The sequence below is a fragment of the Vespa velutina genome, chromosome 22 (assembly GCF_912470025.1).
Source record: "Vespa velutina chromosome 22, iVesVel2.1, whole genome shotgun sequence".
Lineage (NCBI taxonomy): Eukaryota > Metazoa > Arthropoda > Insecta > Hymenoptera > Vespidae > Vespa > Vespa velutina.
In genome coordinates this window covers 2,815,650-2,832,932 of record NC_062209.1, presented here as the reverse complement: position 1 = coordinate 2,832,932, position 17,283 = coordinate 2,815,650, and the positions used below count along the sequence as shown (strand labels likewise).

At 33.9% G+C, this 17,283-nt stretch overlaps 1 protein-coding gene across 6 annotated transcripts in view; it reads left to right on the top strand.

Moving 5' to 3' along the window:
• LOC124956415 (furin-like protease 2) overlaps positions 1-12,684 on the top strand; it is a 334,792-nt gene extending 322,108 nt beyond the window's left edge. For 3 of the 6 annotated variants that reach the window (XM_047512197.1, XM_047512203.1, XM_047512202.1), the window contains 12 exons: positions 3,375-3,669; positions 4,757-4,929; positions 5,812-6,477; positions 6,600-6,816; positions 7,490-7,964; positions 8,595-8,782; positions 8,904-9,152; positions 9,243-9,711; positions 9,902-10,101; positions 10,229-10,510; positions 11,564-11,766; positions 12,153-12,684. In XM_047512197.1, coding sequence (XP_047368153.1) covers positions 3,375-3,669; positions 4,757-4,929; positions 5,812-6,477; positions 6,600-6,816; positions 7,490-7,964; positions 8,595-8,782; positions 8,904-9,152; positions 9,243-9,711; positions 9,902-10,101; positions 10,229-10,510; positions 11,564-11,766; positions 12,153-12,260 — 3,525 coding nt within the window. In that variant the 3' untranslated portion in view covers positions 12,261-12,684. Of the gene's footprint in view, positions 1-3,374; positions 3,670-4,756; positions 4,930-5,811; positions 6,478-6,599; positions 6,817-7,489; positions 7,965-8,594; positions 8,783-8,903; positions 9,153-9,242; positions 9,712-9,901; positions 10,102-10,228; positions 10,511-11,563; positions 11,775-12,152 lie in introns of all 6 variants that reach the window. The other 3 variants (XM_047512200.1, XM_047512198.1, XM_047512199.1) reach the window with 3 other exon arrangements.
• The last annotated feature ends 4,599 nt before the right edge of the window (positions 12,685-17,283 follow it).

Below are 17,283 nucleotides of genomic sequence, written 5' to 3'. Positions count from 1 at the left end.
TTAGAATACAGTGCACGTAAATAATATCGAAGAATCGTAGAAACTATCGAATAAAATGCTTTACAAAATGCATTTTTACTTGTCTCACATAATATTAACTTTTAATTACTTTGCTATTGCAAGAGGAATTTGGGCGAAACAAAAAAGAAAAGAAAAAAGGAACAAGCTGATGAAGTAAAAAATAAACATGCATTTGTGGCCGTGTGATAGAACGCACGTTACAAATCAATAAATAAAAAAAATTAGAAGCTACCTATTCCTTTGGCCTTTTTTACCTATTGACCACTTTCAAATTGCTCCTTAATGTACTCGTACGTATTAGTATCCAAGAGAATTGGATTAGTTTCGAGCGAAATGGCTGCGCGAAAATGTGTTCCGTAGCAAACAAGTGCAATTTCATGTAGTAACTTTCGACGTAGTTGTGTGGGTGTGATTGTGTGTATGTATATATATATATATATATATATATATATATATATATATATATATATATAATATGTATGTATGTATGTGTTCAGTACTCGGTACTGGATACTCGTGTCTAAATATATATTCTACGTGCACGTCTATAAAATAACGAAGAGGCATTTATACAAATTGCTTTGACCGCTTTCGATTAATGTAACATAACAATGAAAATAATGGTAGATAATATATACATATATATATATATATAAATATATATATATTTATATATGTATATATGTATATCGGGAAGACATTAGTGATGCATAATGAGGGTACTCACCACCGGTTTATCTATTTACCCTTCCCATATGTATATATATATTTGCTACTTATTCTTTATTTTTTTTTTTATTTCGTTATCCTCTCTCTTTTTATCTTTTCTTCTTTTCTTTTATCGAAATTATTTATTTATTTATTTATTTATTTATTTATCGATTTATTATAAGATATTAATAACTCAGATATTAATTATTCACGATTTTCTACGTATCCCGTTCGTTGTTTTCTGTCTTTTCTTCTTCTTTCTTTTTTTCATTCTATTTTGTTTTCCTTTTTTTATCGATATTATTTATTTATTTATTGATCTATTAAATATTGATTATTCCGTCAGGTATTGATTTTCTATGTGTCTCGTTCATTTTCTCTCTCTCTCTCTCTCTCTCTCTTTTTTTTTTTGCTCCTTCTATTTTTTTCTTTTATCATTATTATTTATTTATTTATGTAAATATCGATTTATTAGACATTAATTATTCCATTATGATGTTAAATTTGACAATTGACGACATTCTCGTGGAAAAAAAACAAAACAAATTATGGATTTAAAAAGTTTACATAAATATTGGAATATTTACTTGAAGTATTAGAATTTTTATTAAACGTGACAGAAATAGAGAAATTGAATATTAATTTTAGTTTGATCATTACGCATTATTATATATATATATATATATTCTTAGATATGCAAATATCATTGCATAGACAGTAATATTTTTCTTTGTACGATAAAAATTATAGTGATACAGAAGATATATATGTAAGATGAGAAATTCAATCATATATACATTTGTATTTATGTACATGATTAAAATCGAATAATCATTAATAAAGAAAGATAAAAAAACGTAACGAAATAAAACAAAATTAAAAAAAATTAATTAAGTATACAAAAGTAATGAATACGTGGAAACGTAAATCAACCTAATTTTTTTACGTTCGAAGAAATCGAATATCCTTTCGTTACTACGTAGATTATTATTGCTTGTTAAGAGTTAATATATATATATATATATATATTTATCTGTACGTAGGAGTAATAGGATTAAATGTTTTCTTCCACGTGGCTTCACAATTTTTTTTCTTTTCTTTTTTTTTCCTCTTCGTCCTTGTTGTTTCCTTTTAAAGTCGTCGAAACGGATACGTAGCTATCCTATGTAAATATTTACCACGGAATTATCTTAAAACGAAAGGTACACTCTCTCTTCCTCTCTCTCTTTCTCCCTCTCTTTCTCCCTCTCTCTCTCTCTCTCTTTCTCTTTTTCTCTTTTTCTCTCTTTCTCTTTCTCTATCTTTACATTTCTCAATCTTTCTGTTCGCCTTCATTTATAGGTCGACTAAAAATATTCAGCTACTACCAACTCAATTAACTCAATTAACAAATAAATCTGTTCTTGGTAGGATCGAAAGGCAACTACGTTGAATTGGATAAATACTAAAAGGCTAAAGAACTAAGGGAATCTTGTCTCGTTGACGTTTATATAGCGTGCAATAAGTTTTGAAATAAATTTTGAATATAAAAAGTTAATACAATTTATATATATATAAATATATGTATACATGCGTTTAAAAACGTGTGAGTATATATTCGAATTATCTTTTGTCATAATGTAAATCAGCAAGAAGAAAATTCATTATGATTTGATCAGGGGGAAAAAAAGTGAGACAATATTTTTCTCCATCCGATGGATTAAATATTTCTCTTTCGTTTCTTTTTTTCTTTTCTTTTCTTTTTCTTTTTTTTTTTTTTTGTTCTTGTTTCTTTTTTCCTTTAACGTCATTATTTCTTTTAATATTACAAAAAAATGCCGAAGAGAGATTAAAGCACTTACATCATGTTTCTACTTAATCCTTTAGTCTATAGAAATAATTATTTACATTGCAAAAAATTTTTAAATATTACTTATGCCGATATATAATTGTATTGTACTAAAACAATAGATATAAAGTTTATACTTAAGAAAGAGAAATATGGAAAAACTCTTTGGATATGAAATGAGAATAAAATTTTATTTTTCCCTTTTTCTTTTCATTCTTTTCTTTTTCATGAAATAAAACTTTCAAAATACGAACATATATATATATATATATATATATATATATATATATATATATATATAATTTGTAAATTATGTACACTGTGCACAAAAGTACTTACATTCATTGTTTAATTTAGTCACATAGGTTCATTCAATTTTATCGCGTGCTCGTTATCTAAGGATACGAAAAAAAAAAAAAATAAAATAAATGAATTTACTTAGTCCTTTGATCGCAATCACGTTTTCTCCCTCTCTCTCTCTCTCTCTCTCTCTCTCTCTCTCTCTCTCTCTCTCTCTCTCACTCTCGAAAAAAAAAAAGAAAAAAAAGAAAAGCCTCGCACGAATTAATAATCGTGAATGCATTCAAATTACGTTCGTTAGATTCGACACAGTAAAAAAGATAAAAAGAAAGAGAACTAGATATATTTATCCGTTTATCTGTTATTTGTTCATATGTCGACGAGTATATACAATTTGTTGTTTCATATACGTTTGAAAATATAATATTTTTCCATTAATAATCATCTTTATTAATCTTTTTTCTTATTAATCAAATGACATATCTAATGAATGAAATAAATAATTTTCTTTTAGAACGGTGGTGCCAAAGATGGATACGACATGAATTTAGGACCAGCCTGGCAAAAGGGTTACACGGGTAAAGGCGTAGTCGTATCCATATTAGACGATGGTATTCAAACTAATCATCCAGATCTTGCGTTGAACTATGATCATGAGGCGAGTTATGACATCAATGATAACGACTCAGATCCAATGCCACGAGATAATGGTGATAATAAGCATGGCACTCGTTGTGCTGGCGAAGTAGCAGCAGTGGCTTTTAACCAATACTGCGGCGTTGGAGTTGCTTACAATTCCAGTATCGGAGGTAATACATTTTGTTTTCTTTTTATTTTTAATCATTTCGAAATAAAGGAACAAAAATGTTTATAATATGACAGGTTTATCATTTCTTTAAATCTAAACGATTATTCAAATTTCTCTTATCTTGCTTATAGTTATCTAGATTTTTTTTTCTTTCTTTTATAATTAATTACTTTTTTTAAATTGATAAATATCATTAGTTCCTGAAGATAGACATCACTTTATACTTGGTTGATAGTATCGCTCGTATTTACCATCTGTCGGTAAGAAATATTTTTTTTTAAACCCCTTCTGTTAGACAATATTCGTACACGAAAGTATAAAGTGTTTAACAGGCACGATATATCCAATTTCTATACGTAAAAATTCTAACGTCGTAAATGTCGTAAGTTCAGTATCGATAACAATAGTGAAATTCTTCTTAGAAAACACGCAAACTTCCTTTAATAATGATATTCCTCGTATCCTAAATAAATGGGCGAACTACGTTTAATCTCGCTTATTGACAGAATTATTTGAGATCACGTCGCGTTTATTATTATTCGAGATGCGTCTCGTGTTTTTGGGGATGCAATTAATTCAAGAATCATAGGATCAACCCCTATCATTGAAGAGAATTGACGAACTTCTACAAAATCTTAGCACGTAAGATTATACATGCATACATACATACATACATACATACATACATACATACATACGTACAATAAACATAAAGGGTGTCTCAAAAGTTGGATAAAGACGAGAGTCATTTCTAAAAGAAGAAGAAGAAGAAAGAAATATAAATAAATAAATAAATAAAGGAAAAAAAGAGACAGAAAATAATGTCCTCCTTGTAAAGAAACAATAAAATAAAAAGAATGATTTCTAAGTTTATGTCTCGTATTGGTTACTATCTGGTTGAAAGATCGATAATCTTTTTTGGGACACCTTGTATATATGATATATATTTATATGTAGAGAGTAAGAGATAGATAGAAAGAGGGAGAGAGAGAGAGAGAGAGAGAGAGAGAGAGAGAGAGAGAGAGGGTGAAAGAGAGAGAAGGAGGAATGTAGAAACTCACGCACGTACATACCTAACGTGTTTTCAGGCGTACGAATGCTCGATGGCCCGGTAAACGATGCCGTCGAAGCCAGAGCGCTAGGATTGAATCCTGATCACATAGACATATATAGCGCATCTTGGGGCCCTGAAGACGATGGAAAGACGGTCGATGGTCCTGGTCCGCTCGCTAGAAGGGCTTTTATTTATGGAGTAACAAGCGTAAGCGAATTTCATTCATTTTAACTTTTATCTTTCTCTCTCTCTCTCTCTTTCTTTCTTTCTTTCTAATTTTTTTTTCTTCTTTCTTTCTTTCTCTTTCTTTCTTTCTCTATCTCTCTTTTTCTCTTTCCTCTTTTTTCTACGAGTTATATTAGAGCGTTAAACTTTTTACCCCTCGATGATTCTCCAGGCGAAAAAGAAACTACTGTGTATTATCGATTCGAAATCCGATGAGAGCAAAACCCCTCTGTGTTATGTAAAGTAGAATAACTTTTGGGCTGACTTCATGAATTTCTGAAATTACTTGTGTGACATTTACTACTTTTCTTTTTCTTTTTTCCTTCTTCTTTTTTTTTCTTTTTTTTTTTTTTTTTCTTAGCTTACCTCGTACGAATACTGAAAAATTCGTGTTATAAATTAGAACAGTTACAGTGAAATATCGATATTTCTTTAAAAAGTAAGTATTATTAATATCCACTTTGCTTGTATCTTCAGAGATACATTAGAACTATATTATACATTTAAATCTCTAATAAATAAAGTAATGTAAGTTTATGATGGTGTTGTAAGAAAAAGAAAGGTTCAAAGGTCAAATTGTGTAGTATAAAAGTTCCTGCCATTGTAAAAAATATGATAATAAAGTATACGAGAAGAAGAGGCTCGTTTGGAGAAACATCGAAGCGTAATATGTAAATACATATGCGGTACATATATATATACATACATATATATATATATATATATATATATATGTCCCAGAGACATATGAGAGAACTCTTGATATTTGCTCCTTCAAATATTCTCATGCCTCTCTATGTTATGCTTTGTCTATCATGTTATTCGAATAAAACGTTTGACGATGGACACGTACACGATGAACAGGGTCGCAAAGGAAAAGGCTCAATATTCGTTTGGGCTTCCGGTAATGGTGGTAGACACACGGACTCGTGTAATTGCGATGGATACACAAATAGCATCTTCACGTTATCAATATCGAGCGCAACTCAAGGAGGTTACAAACCGTGGTACTTGGAAGAATGTAGCTCGACCTTGGCTTCAACTTATTCCTCGGGAACACCTGGCAATGATAAGAGCGTTGCAACGGTAGACATGGACGCTAAGTTACGACCAGATCACATATGCACCGTAGAACATACAGGGACATCTGCATCGGCCCCATTGGCGGCTGGTATCGCTGCATTGGCTCTAGAAGCAAATCCAAGTTTAACCTGGAGAGACATGCAATATCTCGTAGTGTTAACGTCGAGATCTGGACCCCTCGAAAAGGAACCCGGTTGGATACTGAACGGGGTCAAGAGAAAGGTCTCTCACAAGTTTGGATACGGGCTTATGGACGCAGGCGCTATGGTCAGTCTAGCCGAACAATGGACCAATGTGCCACCACAGCACATCTGCAAATCCGACGAAATAAACGAGGAACGGCCCATCGATCCGACTTACGGATATACCTTGAGCGTATATTTGGACGTTACTGGATGCGCTGGATCTTTGAACGAAGTTCGCTTTCTCGAACACGTTCAGTGTAAGGTAACGTCCTCGACTTTTTTTGTTTTTAACTCGAAGAGAAAAAATTTCTCCAAGTATTTATTGATCTTCTTCTTCTTTTTCTTTTTCTTTATGTACGTCCATTTTAAACTGATATCCATCAGGTATCTCTGAGATTCTTTCCACGAGGTAATCTAAGGTTACTTTTAACCTCACCAATGGGTACCACGTCAACTTTACTCTTCGAAAGACCACGAGACGTTCTTAGCTCCAGTTTCGACGATTGGCCTTTCCTAAGTGTACATTTCTGGGGAGAGAAAGCCGATGGACGTTGGACATTGCAGATCATTAACGCCGGAAGTCGGCACGTCAATTCCCCAGGCAAGTATTCATCGTTGCTATTTCAAAGTCCTAAGATTCACATTCTATTATCCAGATCTCGAGTCGCTCGTTAGATAATTTTATTATCGAGACGTTCCATGAATTCATAATCACATTCGATGTTTTCTCCAATGATCGAAATATATCGTAGACGATTTAATCAATAACCGATTGCAATTAATAAGCGCAAACGTACAACAATATCACGTTTATTCTGTCTCGTACATTTTCAATCTCATATTTTACATCGATGACTAGCAATTGAGATTTATCGACATTTGAAAAAAAGGAAAATCCAAATGTTCCCATTCTCATCGTGATAATTGTATCGAGTAGTATGTCGATTCGATAAATTTCTCATACTTTCGATTGTCTGAGACGATGAACAAACAAAACGTAGTGTAATTTCTGCGAAGTAAAAAAAAAAAAAAAAAAAAAGAAAAGAGAAAAAAAATATATAATTACTCATTATTTCTTCTCGCGAATAATTTTGTTCGATTAATCGACCAAACGAATTTATTTATTGATATTGAGTGAAATCAATGAAATAAATCGAAAAATTATTCTTGAAAACGACGTAATAATTTTAATATTAAAATCTAATATATTCTCACGGAAATATTTATTTATTTCCTTTCATTCTTTCTTTCTTTCTTTTTCTCCATATACGCAGGTATACTGAAGAAGTGGCAACTGATATTCTATGGAACAGCAACGAACCCTATCAGGATACGGACACGTCAATTTAACCCGGTACAAGCGCATTCTCCGTTCTCGTCCGTGCATTACCCGTTCTCGATAGACGATGATCCGCTAGCTCAGGACCATCGGGACGACACCGACTTCTTTGCTCCGTCTACCTTTCAGAGTTACCAGGGACCTTACGCTGGTGCAGCTTCGAACGTCCATGCGTCGGTGGCCACTCTTGATGGTTCCTCAGCTCCAATCTTGACGAATCGGTTACCAGGGGATACAGCAGCAGCTTCGGGTTTCGATTCACCTTCGGTTCCATCCTCTCAGATAGCAGATGGTTCCTTGGACACAACCAGGCAGATACTTCATGACTGTGATCCACAATGCGATTCTCAAGGTTGTTACGGAAAGGGTCCAACGCAATGTGTCGCCTGCAAGAATTATCGGCTGGACAAGTGAGTTATTGGATTACTTTCGGTGATATCACTTTCTTCTTTTTTACATTTCTTTTATGATATTTATCAACTTTATCTTCTTTCTTTTTATATCTATGCTAATTTTTCTTTCCTTTTTCATCTTTCTTTTTGATTAACTCACTTTCACGATGAAAAAGAAAATGATTCAAAGTTATTAGAATTAAATTGATGAAGAAACTTTCCAATCTTATTTTTTTTTGTCTATTTTCTAATTCGAGCATGCTGAAATTGTCTTCCTCATTGTGATACTAATCAAAACGTTTTGTTCTCGCTGAATAATGCTACCGAGAGTGATGGAACTCTCTCCCTCTCCTTCTCCCTCTCTCTCTCTCTCTTTCTCTCTCTCTCTCTCTTTCACTCAAGGATGGGATGACAAAGGATCGAGCGTAAATTAATCGTTTTTGTCTGTATTCGTGTGTAATAAAAACCAATAATAGGAGTAAGACGTAACAACTCATTCTTTCGCTTTTCTATAATAATTTTCACCGAGTGGCATTACTACGATCTATTTTTATTATCTCTTGAATAAGAGAGAATCATGCTTGGGATCACAAAAACTCTGGTTTTTATTACACGTATCCGCGAAAACGAAGAGTACTGTATTTGCAGTACGTGCGTCAGCCGCTGTCCACCACGAAGTTTCCCGAATCAAGGTGGTGTTTGTTGGCCTTGTCACGAGTCCTGTGAAATTTGCGCTGGGGCTGGTCAAGACTCTTGTCTATCGTGTGCACCCGCTCATCTACGAGTTACCGATCTGGCCGTTTGCCTTCAACAATGTCCGGAGGGTTATTACGAGAGTGAGTAAAGAAACGAGATAAAACGTAAATTGTGTTAATCGATCGAATTTGGGGAAAAGTAATAATAATAATAATAATAATAATAATAATAACAACAACAATGTACAATGATCTTTCATAGATACGGAGAACAGCACGTGCGTGCCCTGCGAGGCCAATTGCGCCAGCTGCCAGGACAGACCGGACAAGTGCACCAGCTGCGAGCATCATTTGGTGATGCACGAGAACAAATGTTACGCGGCCTGTCCTCTTTACACGTACGAAACGCAGGACTATAATTGTGCACCCTGTCATCCCAGCTGCGAGTCGTGTAATGGCACGTCTGAAAATCAATGTATAGCTTGTCGACCTAATTTATTCTCACTTGACGGTAAGCATTGTTATCGGAGAAATATTGTGAATAAAATCGATCTGTTTGAGATTGATTCATGATATTATCCTTGATATCCTCCATTCATAGGTAACTGCCGAGCCTCTTGTCCAGCTGGTTATAGTGCCGATAAAAAACGACGCGAATGTGTATCCTGTCCACCGGGATGTCTGACATGCGTAACATCTAGCTGTATAAATTGCATAGAAGGTTGGAGTTTAAACAAGAAAGGTGTATGCGCGCCAGAAAGTCGAAATCGTTGCGACACTGCTGAATATTACAATGATGGACATTGCAAACCTTGTCACTCGACCTGCGAAAGTTGTGCAGGACCCACCGAGGACTTTTGTATATCTTGTCAAAGTCCTCTCTTACTTCAAGGTCGTCGATGCGTCTCACAGTGCGATGACGGTTATTACTCAGTCGCCCAACCCTCCAGGCCGATTTGCGTGCCTTGTTTGCATACTTGTAAGAGTTGTGTCTCGCGACTTAACTGCACCGCCTGTCAAGACGGTTTACAACTTCAGAGTGGTGAATGTAGATCGTCCTGCGCGCAAGGGTAAATCTTTACCTACGTCTTCAATATATTCAAAATTTATTCGAGGAGCAAAACAATTTGGATCGTTAAATAAATTGACCTTAATAACTCTAACACGTTGCCTGTGGCAACGATCCAATTACGTAAAGATACAAAAGAAATAATATCTTCGAATCTAATAATTATATCCATAATCTTTTTCTAATTGCAGCTATTACAGTGACAGAGGCCAATGCGCCAAATGTTATCTATCATGTAAAACTTGTTCGGGTCCTAGGAGAGATCAATGCGTGACTTGTCCAACAGGTTGGCAATTAGCAGCTGGCGAATGTCATCCTGAATGTCCAGAAGGTTTCTTTAAGTCTAATTTTGGTTGTCAAAAGTGTCATCATTATTGTCGTACGTGTAAAGGTAGGTGAAAGATTGAATGTCCCGAATCACGACGCGTAACGCATTTAATTTCTTTTCTTTCCTTTTATTTTCTTTTCTTTTTTTTTTTTTCTTTTCTTCTTCTTTTTTTTCTTTCTTTTTTTTTTAGGCGAGGGTCCACTCGAGTGTACATCTTGTCCGGCACATTCCATGCTGGAAGGTGGTCTATGCATGGATTGTCTTGGTGCACAGTATTACGATCCATTGACGCAACTATGCAAGAATTGTCATGCGGATTGTCGCAGGTGTACAGGACCTGGGAAATTCAGTTGTGCCGCTTGCTCACCTCCTTTGCACCTTGACAAATTAAACAATCAATGTGTGCCCTGTTGTACGGGGTTAGAAAAGGGTCCACATACCGATGAGTGTTGTCTCTGTGACCCAGAAACCGGTAAGTTATTATATCTTAACACGTTGTGCGTTAATTAAAAAAAAGAAAAAAAAGAAAAGAAAATTTAACAAATAAGAAAGTGATATATCGTCAATCTTTACGTGGTAGAGCGTGTCAAATTACACGGGGAAAAGAAAAAAAAAAAAAAAAAAAAAGAAAAAAAGTAAATTATTACATTCGATGTAAAAATAGTATTCTACGTACTGATAAGTAATTATTCTTTGGCGATAAATAAGCCGTATCGCGTGCGTCGTTACAAGTTCGACCGTAAAAAAAAAGGAAAAAAGAGAACAAAAAAAAGGAAGAAAAAAGAAAAAAGAAAGAAGAAAAAGAAAAGAAACAAAATCCTTCGACTTTCATCCAATACCATCCAATCCCATGTGGGGGAAAGTATACACTTTTTCGATGGAACTTAGGAATCTTTCCTTTCCTTTCCTTTCCTTTTCTTTCTTCTTTCCACTCCTCTCTCTCTCTCTCTCTCTCTCTCTCTCTACCCCCCTCCATCTTTTCTTCCCCGTTTTTCACTCTATCAAAAAAGGCGTCGGTAAAAGTTTTAAGGTAGGAAGGAACGTTTCCAATAAGAGTTGTATCGTCGAACTTTCGGCACGAACTTTATATGGTTCGTCGAACGACGTTCTATCTTCCACCATCCTTCTCACACCCCTTTGGTTTTTCTTTCCCCCCCATCCCTCCCCTTCCCCTTTCTCTCGGACGTTTTACAAAGAAAATACATTACGTAAGAACATCTAACGGAGACACGCAACGCCATATTAGAAGAAAGGAAAAAAAAAGTTGTGCCTCCTGAGAGAAACCTGAAATGAAATTCAAAATGATTTTAGATGTAATCGTGTTGTATCGAACGAGAGAAAAAAAAAGAGGACGGGGGCGTGGGCGTGGGGATGGTTGAAGCATATATAGAAGATGGAGTAGAGTTGTATTAAAATATGGAGAAGAGAGAGGAAAGACTTTTATTCTTATTAATTCTTTTTTTAATTTACATCAATTTTTTGTTATTGTCAACGAGAAACTTACGACTGTTTTCTCGTTGTTAAGGTGGCTGCAGGAACAGTTCACCGGCTGGCAAAAGAAGGGTACCATCGAGAGACTCCTCGATATCCGAAGGTTACGAAATAATTGATAAAAGTTCTGATAATAATGATTCAGCTTCGTTGGCCGTAACAGCAGCTACGACTATGGCCGTGGCGATTTGTTTAGCGTCGGTTGCGCTCTTCGCAATGATATTCGTTGCTCTTCAAGTACGTATGTATGTTTTTTTTTTTATTCTATTGTGGGTTTTCTTTTAATTTTAAAATATTTAAAAAGCTTTCACATTTTATATTTCAATGATCATATTCTATACCTATAAGTTTCTAAATGTGATTTGATATATATATATATATATATATATATATATATATATATATATATAAAGTGTAATATTATTCGTTATTGATATTAATATTAATATTTCGATAATTTATTATCAATATTAATCGGCCGATATTAACTTATTCATGTATACTGACACAATTTAAATTCATGTCTATATTTTAATATTAATATAATAATAACGTTGACATTATTATGTCAATTGTAAATCCAATTAACATATGTATTTTAATAAATATTTAATTACCCTTAGGCAATATCAGCGAGAAGACAAACAAATATGGGTTACACGCAATTAACCGTTAGAATGGAATCAGTGGATGATATCGACGCTGATGATACGACAGAACTGATGACATAGAACATTAAAAATAAAACTTAATCACAAGCAAACATAGAGAAGAAAGGTGATACCATCTATATTCTTTCGTCGAAGAATCTATGATGATCGATATACGTTTCTCGATCTATAAAACGTCACGTATGTCATATATCCGCATACACGCATACATACTCAAGCGCACACAGATACACACACACACACAGGGACACAGAGACACACACATACACAAACAAACATACGAACGAACAAACGAACGAACAAACGAACGAACGTATAGAATCAAGAATGTAAGTTTGTTTGAATTTCTTTCGAAACGTTGAGATTGAAAGCGAAGTATCATACGTTGCTGAATCAATTCTGACACAAATAGGAAAGAATAAAAATGAGAAGGATAAAAAAAGGAGGAGAAGAAGAAGAAGAAGAAGACGAGAAAGATGAAGAAGAAGCAACTGAAATCAGTAGCAACTGAAAAAGTTTATACATAGAACGAAACTCGATACTGTGTTAGTACATGTGTGCGACTATACTTTGCGTGTGATATCACGATGACGTTTAGTTTTATTCTTCGACGTGCGATCATTCGGATGATGAAGAGATGATAACATAATAATACATGGGATGAGGAGGGGGGGGGGGGGATTTCATTCAACGAGAAAGAATAAGAGAAAGGCCAAAAAGAAAAAAAAAGAAAAAAAAATGGAAAAAGGAAGAAAAAAAAACATTAAAAAAAAAAAAAAAAAGAAGATACACATATAGAAAAAGGATACAAACAAACAAAAAGATAAATAAACGAGAAGGAGATACAAAGGGAAACGGAAAAATAATACATCGATCTATGTCGGGCGTTGTTTTTTCTTATTGTTAAATATGCGCACGTCTCTCTGTGTATGTGTGTGTGTGTGTCTGTGTGTATAGAGATAGAGATAGAGATAGGGAGAGAAAGAGAAAAAGAGAGAGTGTGTGAGAGAGCGAGAATGAGAGTGAGAGAATAAATGTGTCTATGTGTGTGCGTGTGTGTGAGAGAGAGAGAGAGAGAGAAAGAGAGAGTGAGAGAGGGAAAAGAAAAAAGGGTGAAGGACATTATAAAGTGCCTGAGTAGAGACGTCCTTGAGATCATCCAGCCTTTTTTTGCCTTCCCCTTCTCAAATAAAATAATAACTGCCCTCTCTGTCCAAAGGAGACACCATCTAAACTCAGTCGCAGTACCTCTTTGCAGACCTGATGGTCTGGCACCTGTGGACGCCATTTTTCTTTTTTTCGTTTCTTTTCTCTTTCCCTTTCCTTTTTTATCCATTTTCTCGACTAAATGTCGTATTCTTTGTTATTATCTCTTTATTCATCGGGATTATTACATGCCTTACGAACAAATTTTTTTAAATGAAAATTATTTCAATATTATTAAATATTATTTGTTTTATTATCTTATTATCTCTCTCTCGTTGGAGGAAAATAAATATGATAGAAAATAGATTCGAAGGATAACTTTTTACGATAAAAATTCGTAATAGATTTTGACGCTGATTACACACACAAACACACACGTATGATTCTTTAAACATCATTCGCCCCCGAGCGATTATTTAAAATTTGTTATACATATATACATACATACATACGTATATATAATATATATATATATATATATATATATATGATGTGGATAATGATGAGTCCCTCATCTAGAGATATATATGTACGTAAAAAAAGAGAGAGAGAGAGAGAAAGTATGTATGTAATAAAAATGAGAACTAGAAGAGAAAGAGGAAAAAACAAAGGAAATAATTCTTTGACCAAATCTCTCTCTCTCTCTCTCTCTCTATCTTCTCGTATTGCTGTTGAAACGAGAATGACCAAGTTCTAATAATTTTGCACGTATGTATACATGTATGTACGTATATAAATATACACATATACATATAGACACGTGCAAACGTATTAATTATGTTCACATTACAAAATACTACGTATGATATGTATTATTATTATCATAATTAATATTAATATTAATATTAATATTATTATTATTATTATTATTATTATTATTATTATTATTATTATTATTATTATTAATATTATTATTAATATTATCATTATTATTATCATTATTATCACTATGTTCGGCTAATGTCAACAACAACAACAACAACAAAAAAAGGAAAAAAGAACAAAAAGAAAAGTCAAAAAAAGGAAAAACCAAAAGAAAAAGAACAGAACAAAAATGAAAAGAAGAATCGATACGGATTCTCTCTTATCATTTATTTTTAATATATATACATATATTTCCGTTTCTCAGTCGTTACAAGCGCCACCAGCCATTCCAGTATGGGTTATGCGTATGCGTATGCGTGTATGCTGCGTGTGTGTGTGTATGTGTGTGTGTATGTGTGTGCGTGTGTTCGTACTCAGAATGCATATCTGTGTATGTGAAAGAGAAAGAGAAAAATAGAGAGAGAGAGAGAGAGAGAGAGAGAGAGAGAGAGAAAGAAAGAAAGAAAGTGTGCGTGTCGTATCTCTCGTAAGGCCCGTTGGACTACTATATTTACGATATCGCATATTTTTTTTTTTTTTTTGAGTCGTTTCTTGTTGCTATTTCATTACCTCTTACCTTGTGTTCTTTTTATTTTTCATTCCCCTTTTTACTATAGCCACTTACCACGTTGTTTTTACTTAAGCTTGTACGCGTTTACTTCTTTCTCTTTTTCTTTTTTTCTCCCTTACATTTTTGTTTCTCCTTTTTTTTTCTCATTAAAAACAAGCCCCCGTGGTGTCGAATATGTAAGTCCTGTCCTTTACTTGCATGTCCTTTACGCGCTCCCTTTGGGAGTTGGTGTAGAAAAATCGACGGAGGGGTAACAAAAAAAAAGAAAAAAAAAAAAAAAAAAAAAAGAAAGAAAAAAGAAAAAAAAATGGAAAGAAAAGAAAAAGGATTACAAAAGATAATAAAAAAAGGATTAGAAGGAGCGATGAAGAGGATGAAGAGGATGAAGAGAGATTAGAGGAAGAAAAAAAAAAAGGAAGAAGAAGAACTATGGAAGACCCACGCGCAACGATTAATCGCGAATCGATATTCTCGAATTATCATTGTCGGATATAGCCGCCGTCGCCACCATAAATAATCTAGGCGTGTGCGCGCGCCTAAAGAATACAATAGCAACAACAACAACAGCAACAACAGCAGCAACAACAACAACAACAACAACAACAACAACAACAACAACAACAACAATGGTGGTCGTCTGCAGCGAATATTGAATGTTCTCTTCGTGATTTGATATAAAGCTATTATTGTACTTTTATGAAGAACGCGATTATAAATATATACATATATATCTATATACAGAGACACGAACTGCGTAAGTTTTCCTTCTCTTTTTGTTATCAGTACTATAGTTCTTTTGTTAGTTTTTTTTTCTTTTTTTTTTCTTCATTTTCTTTCTCTTTCTTTTTTCTATTTTTTTTTTTATTATTATTATTATTTTTTTTCTATTCTTTTACCTTTTTTACCTTTATATATATATATATAGAGAGAGAGAGAGAGAAAGAGAGAGTGAGAGAGAGTGAGAGAGAGAGAGAGACAGATAGCTATATATAAGTTATATAAGCGTTCTCTCAACGATGACGAAAATGGTTTTACGAGGTAAGTATGCACTTACTTTCGGCCACGTCGACGTTTAATTATCGCTAAGTGCAAGATCCGATAGCACGAGTTGGCTAAAAGTTTAACCGTGAGAAATTCACGAAAACTATACCCGATCGAAAGGTCGGGCCCATTTGCTTGATGAAATGCGGTATGTGCTTGGTTTTTATAAATGCAAGACAAAAATTTCTCTCTTCAGAGAGAGAGAGAGAGAGAGAGAGAGAGAGAGAGAGAGAGAGAGATAAAAGAAAAAGAAAAAAGAAAAATGAAAAACTGTCGTGCGAGTTGAATGTTCACGACGAAGAAATTCTTTTCGTATCACTTTTTATTTCTCTCTCTCTCTCTCTCTCTCTCTCTCTCTCTCTCTCTTTTACAAGAATTCGATTAATAGTAATTGACTAAACAATGATCAAAATTTTGTCCAATTCAAATAATAGAGGATAAAGAAAATATTTATGAAATATAAAATTATTATAAGGGAAATAATAAAGAAGGAGGATATAATAAAATGTTATTAAGTAAAATCGCTTTAATGTTATCGCTCGAAAAGTCAAAGACGACGATAAATAATTTTCTATCAATACGACGCATTCAAAAAATTTGTCGTAATAAAATGCGATAATAAGAAAGAGAATAACGAGAGTGTTACATTAATTAACAGAAATTTCGGACGAAATACGAATGAATTTACTATTGGCTTGCCCCTCTTTATCTCTCTCTCTCTCTCTCTCTCTCTCTATCCTACTCTCTTTCGAATTTCTGAAAGAGTAAACACAAAGTGCAAACGTAGGGAAATTCTCTCTCTCTCTCTCTCTCTTTCTTTCTCTTTCTTTCCTTCTCTCTTTCGTATATAGAGGACTTAACTTGAAACGTTTGCATTCGTTCCCTCCCTTCCCTAAATGCGAAATTTACCCTTTAAATCGCAATTCGCAACTCGTCGTCGCCGTCGTCGTCGTCGTTTCATTCCCTCCCTTTTGAATAGCTCGTTATGCGAGAAACGCTGTAATCGTGATCCAAAATGGCCAATCGTATTTGTCATTGAATATACATACATACGTACGTGCATACATATATACATATTATATGTATTACATTATGGTACACGTTATCGTACATACATACAATGTACATATGTATATATACCAACGACAAAGACTTTTCTTCTGATGTTTTTTTTGCGTTGAGCGACAGCAACAGCTTCAACATCAGCAACAGCAATAAGACCGGTAAACGGCAGCCTGTCGTACTAGAAAAAAAAATAAACGTAAGCTCGTTGAAGAAGAAGAAGAAGAGAGAAAAGAAAAAAAAAAGGTACAATTTACACATCGTGCTAAGCGCGAAAATGTCGCTTTAATTTAAGGGCATAAATAATTTCCGATGGTAATTAAATTTGTATTATATTGA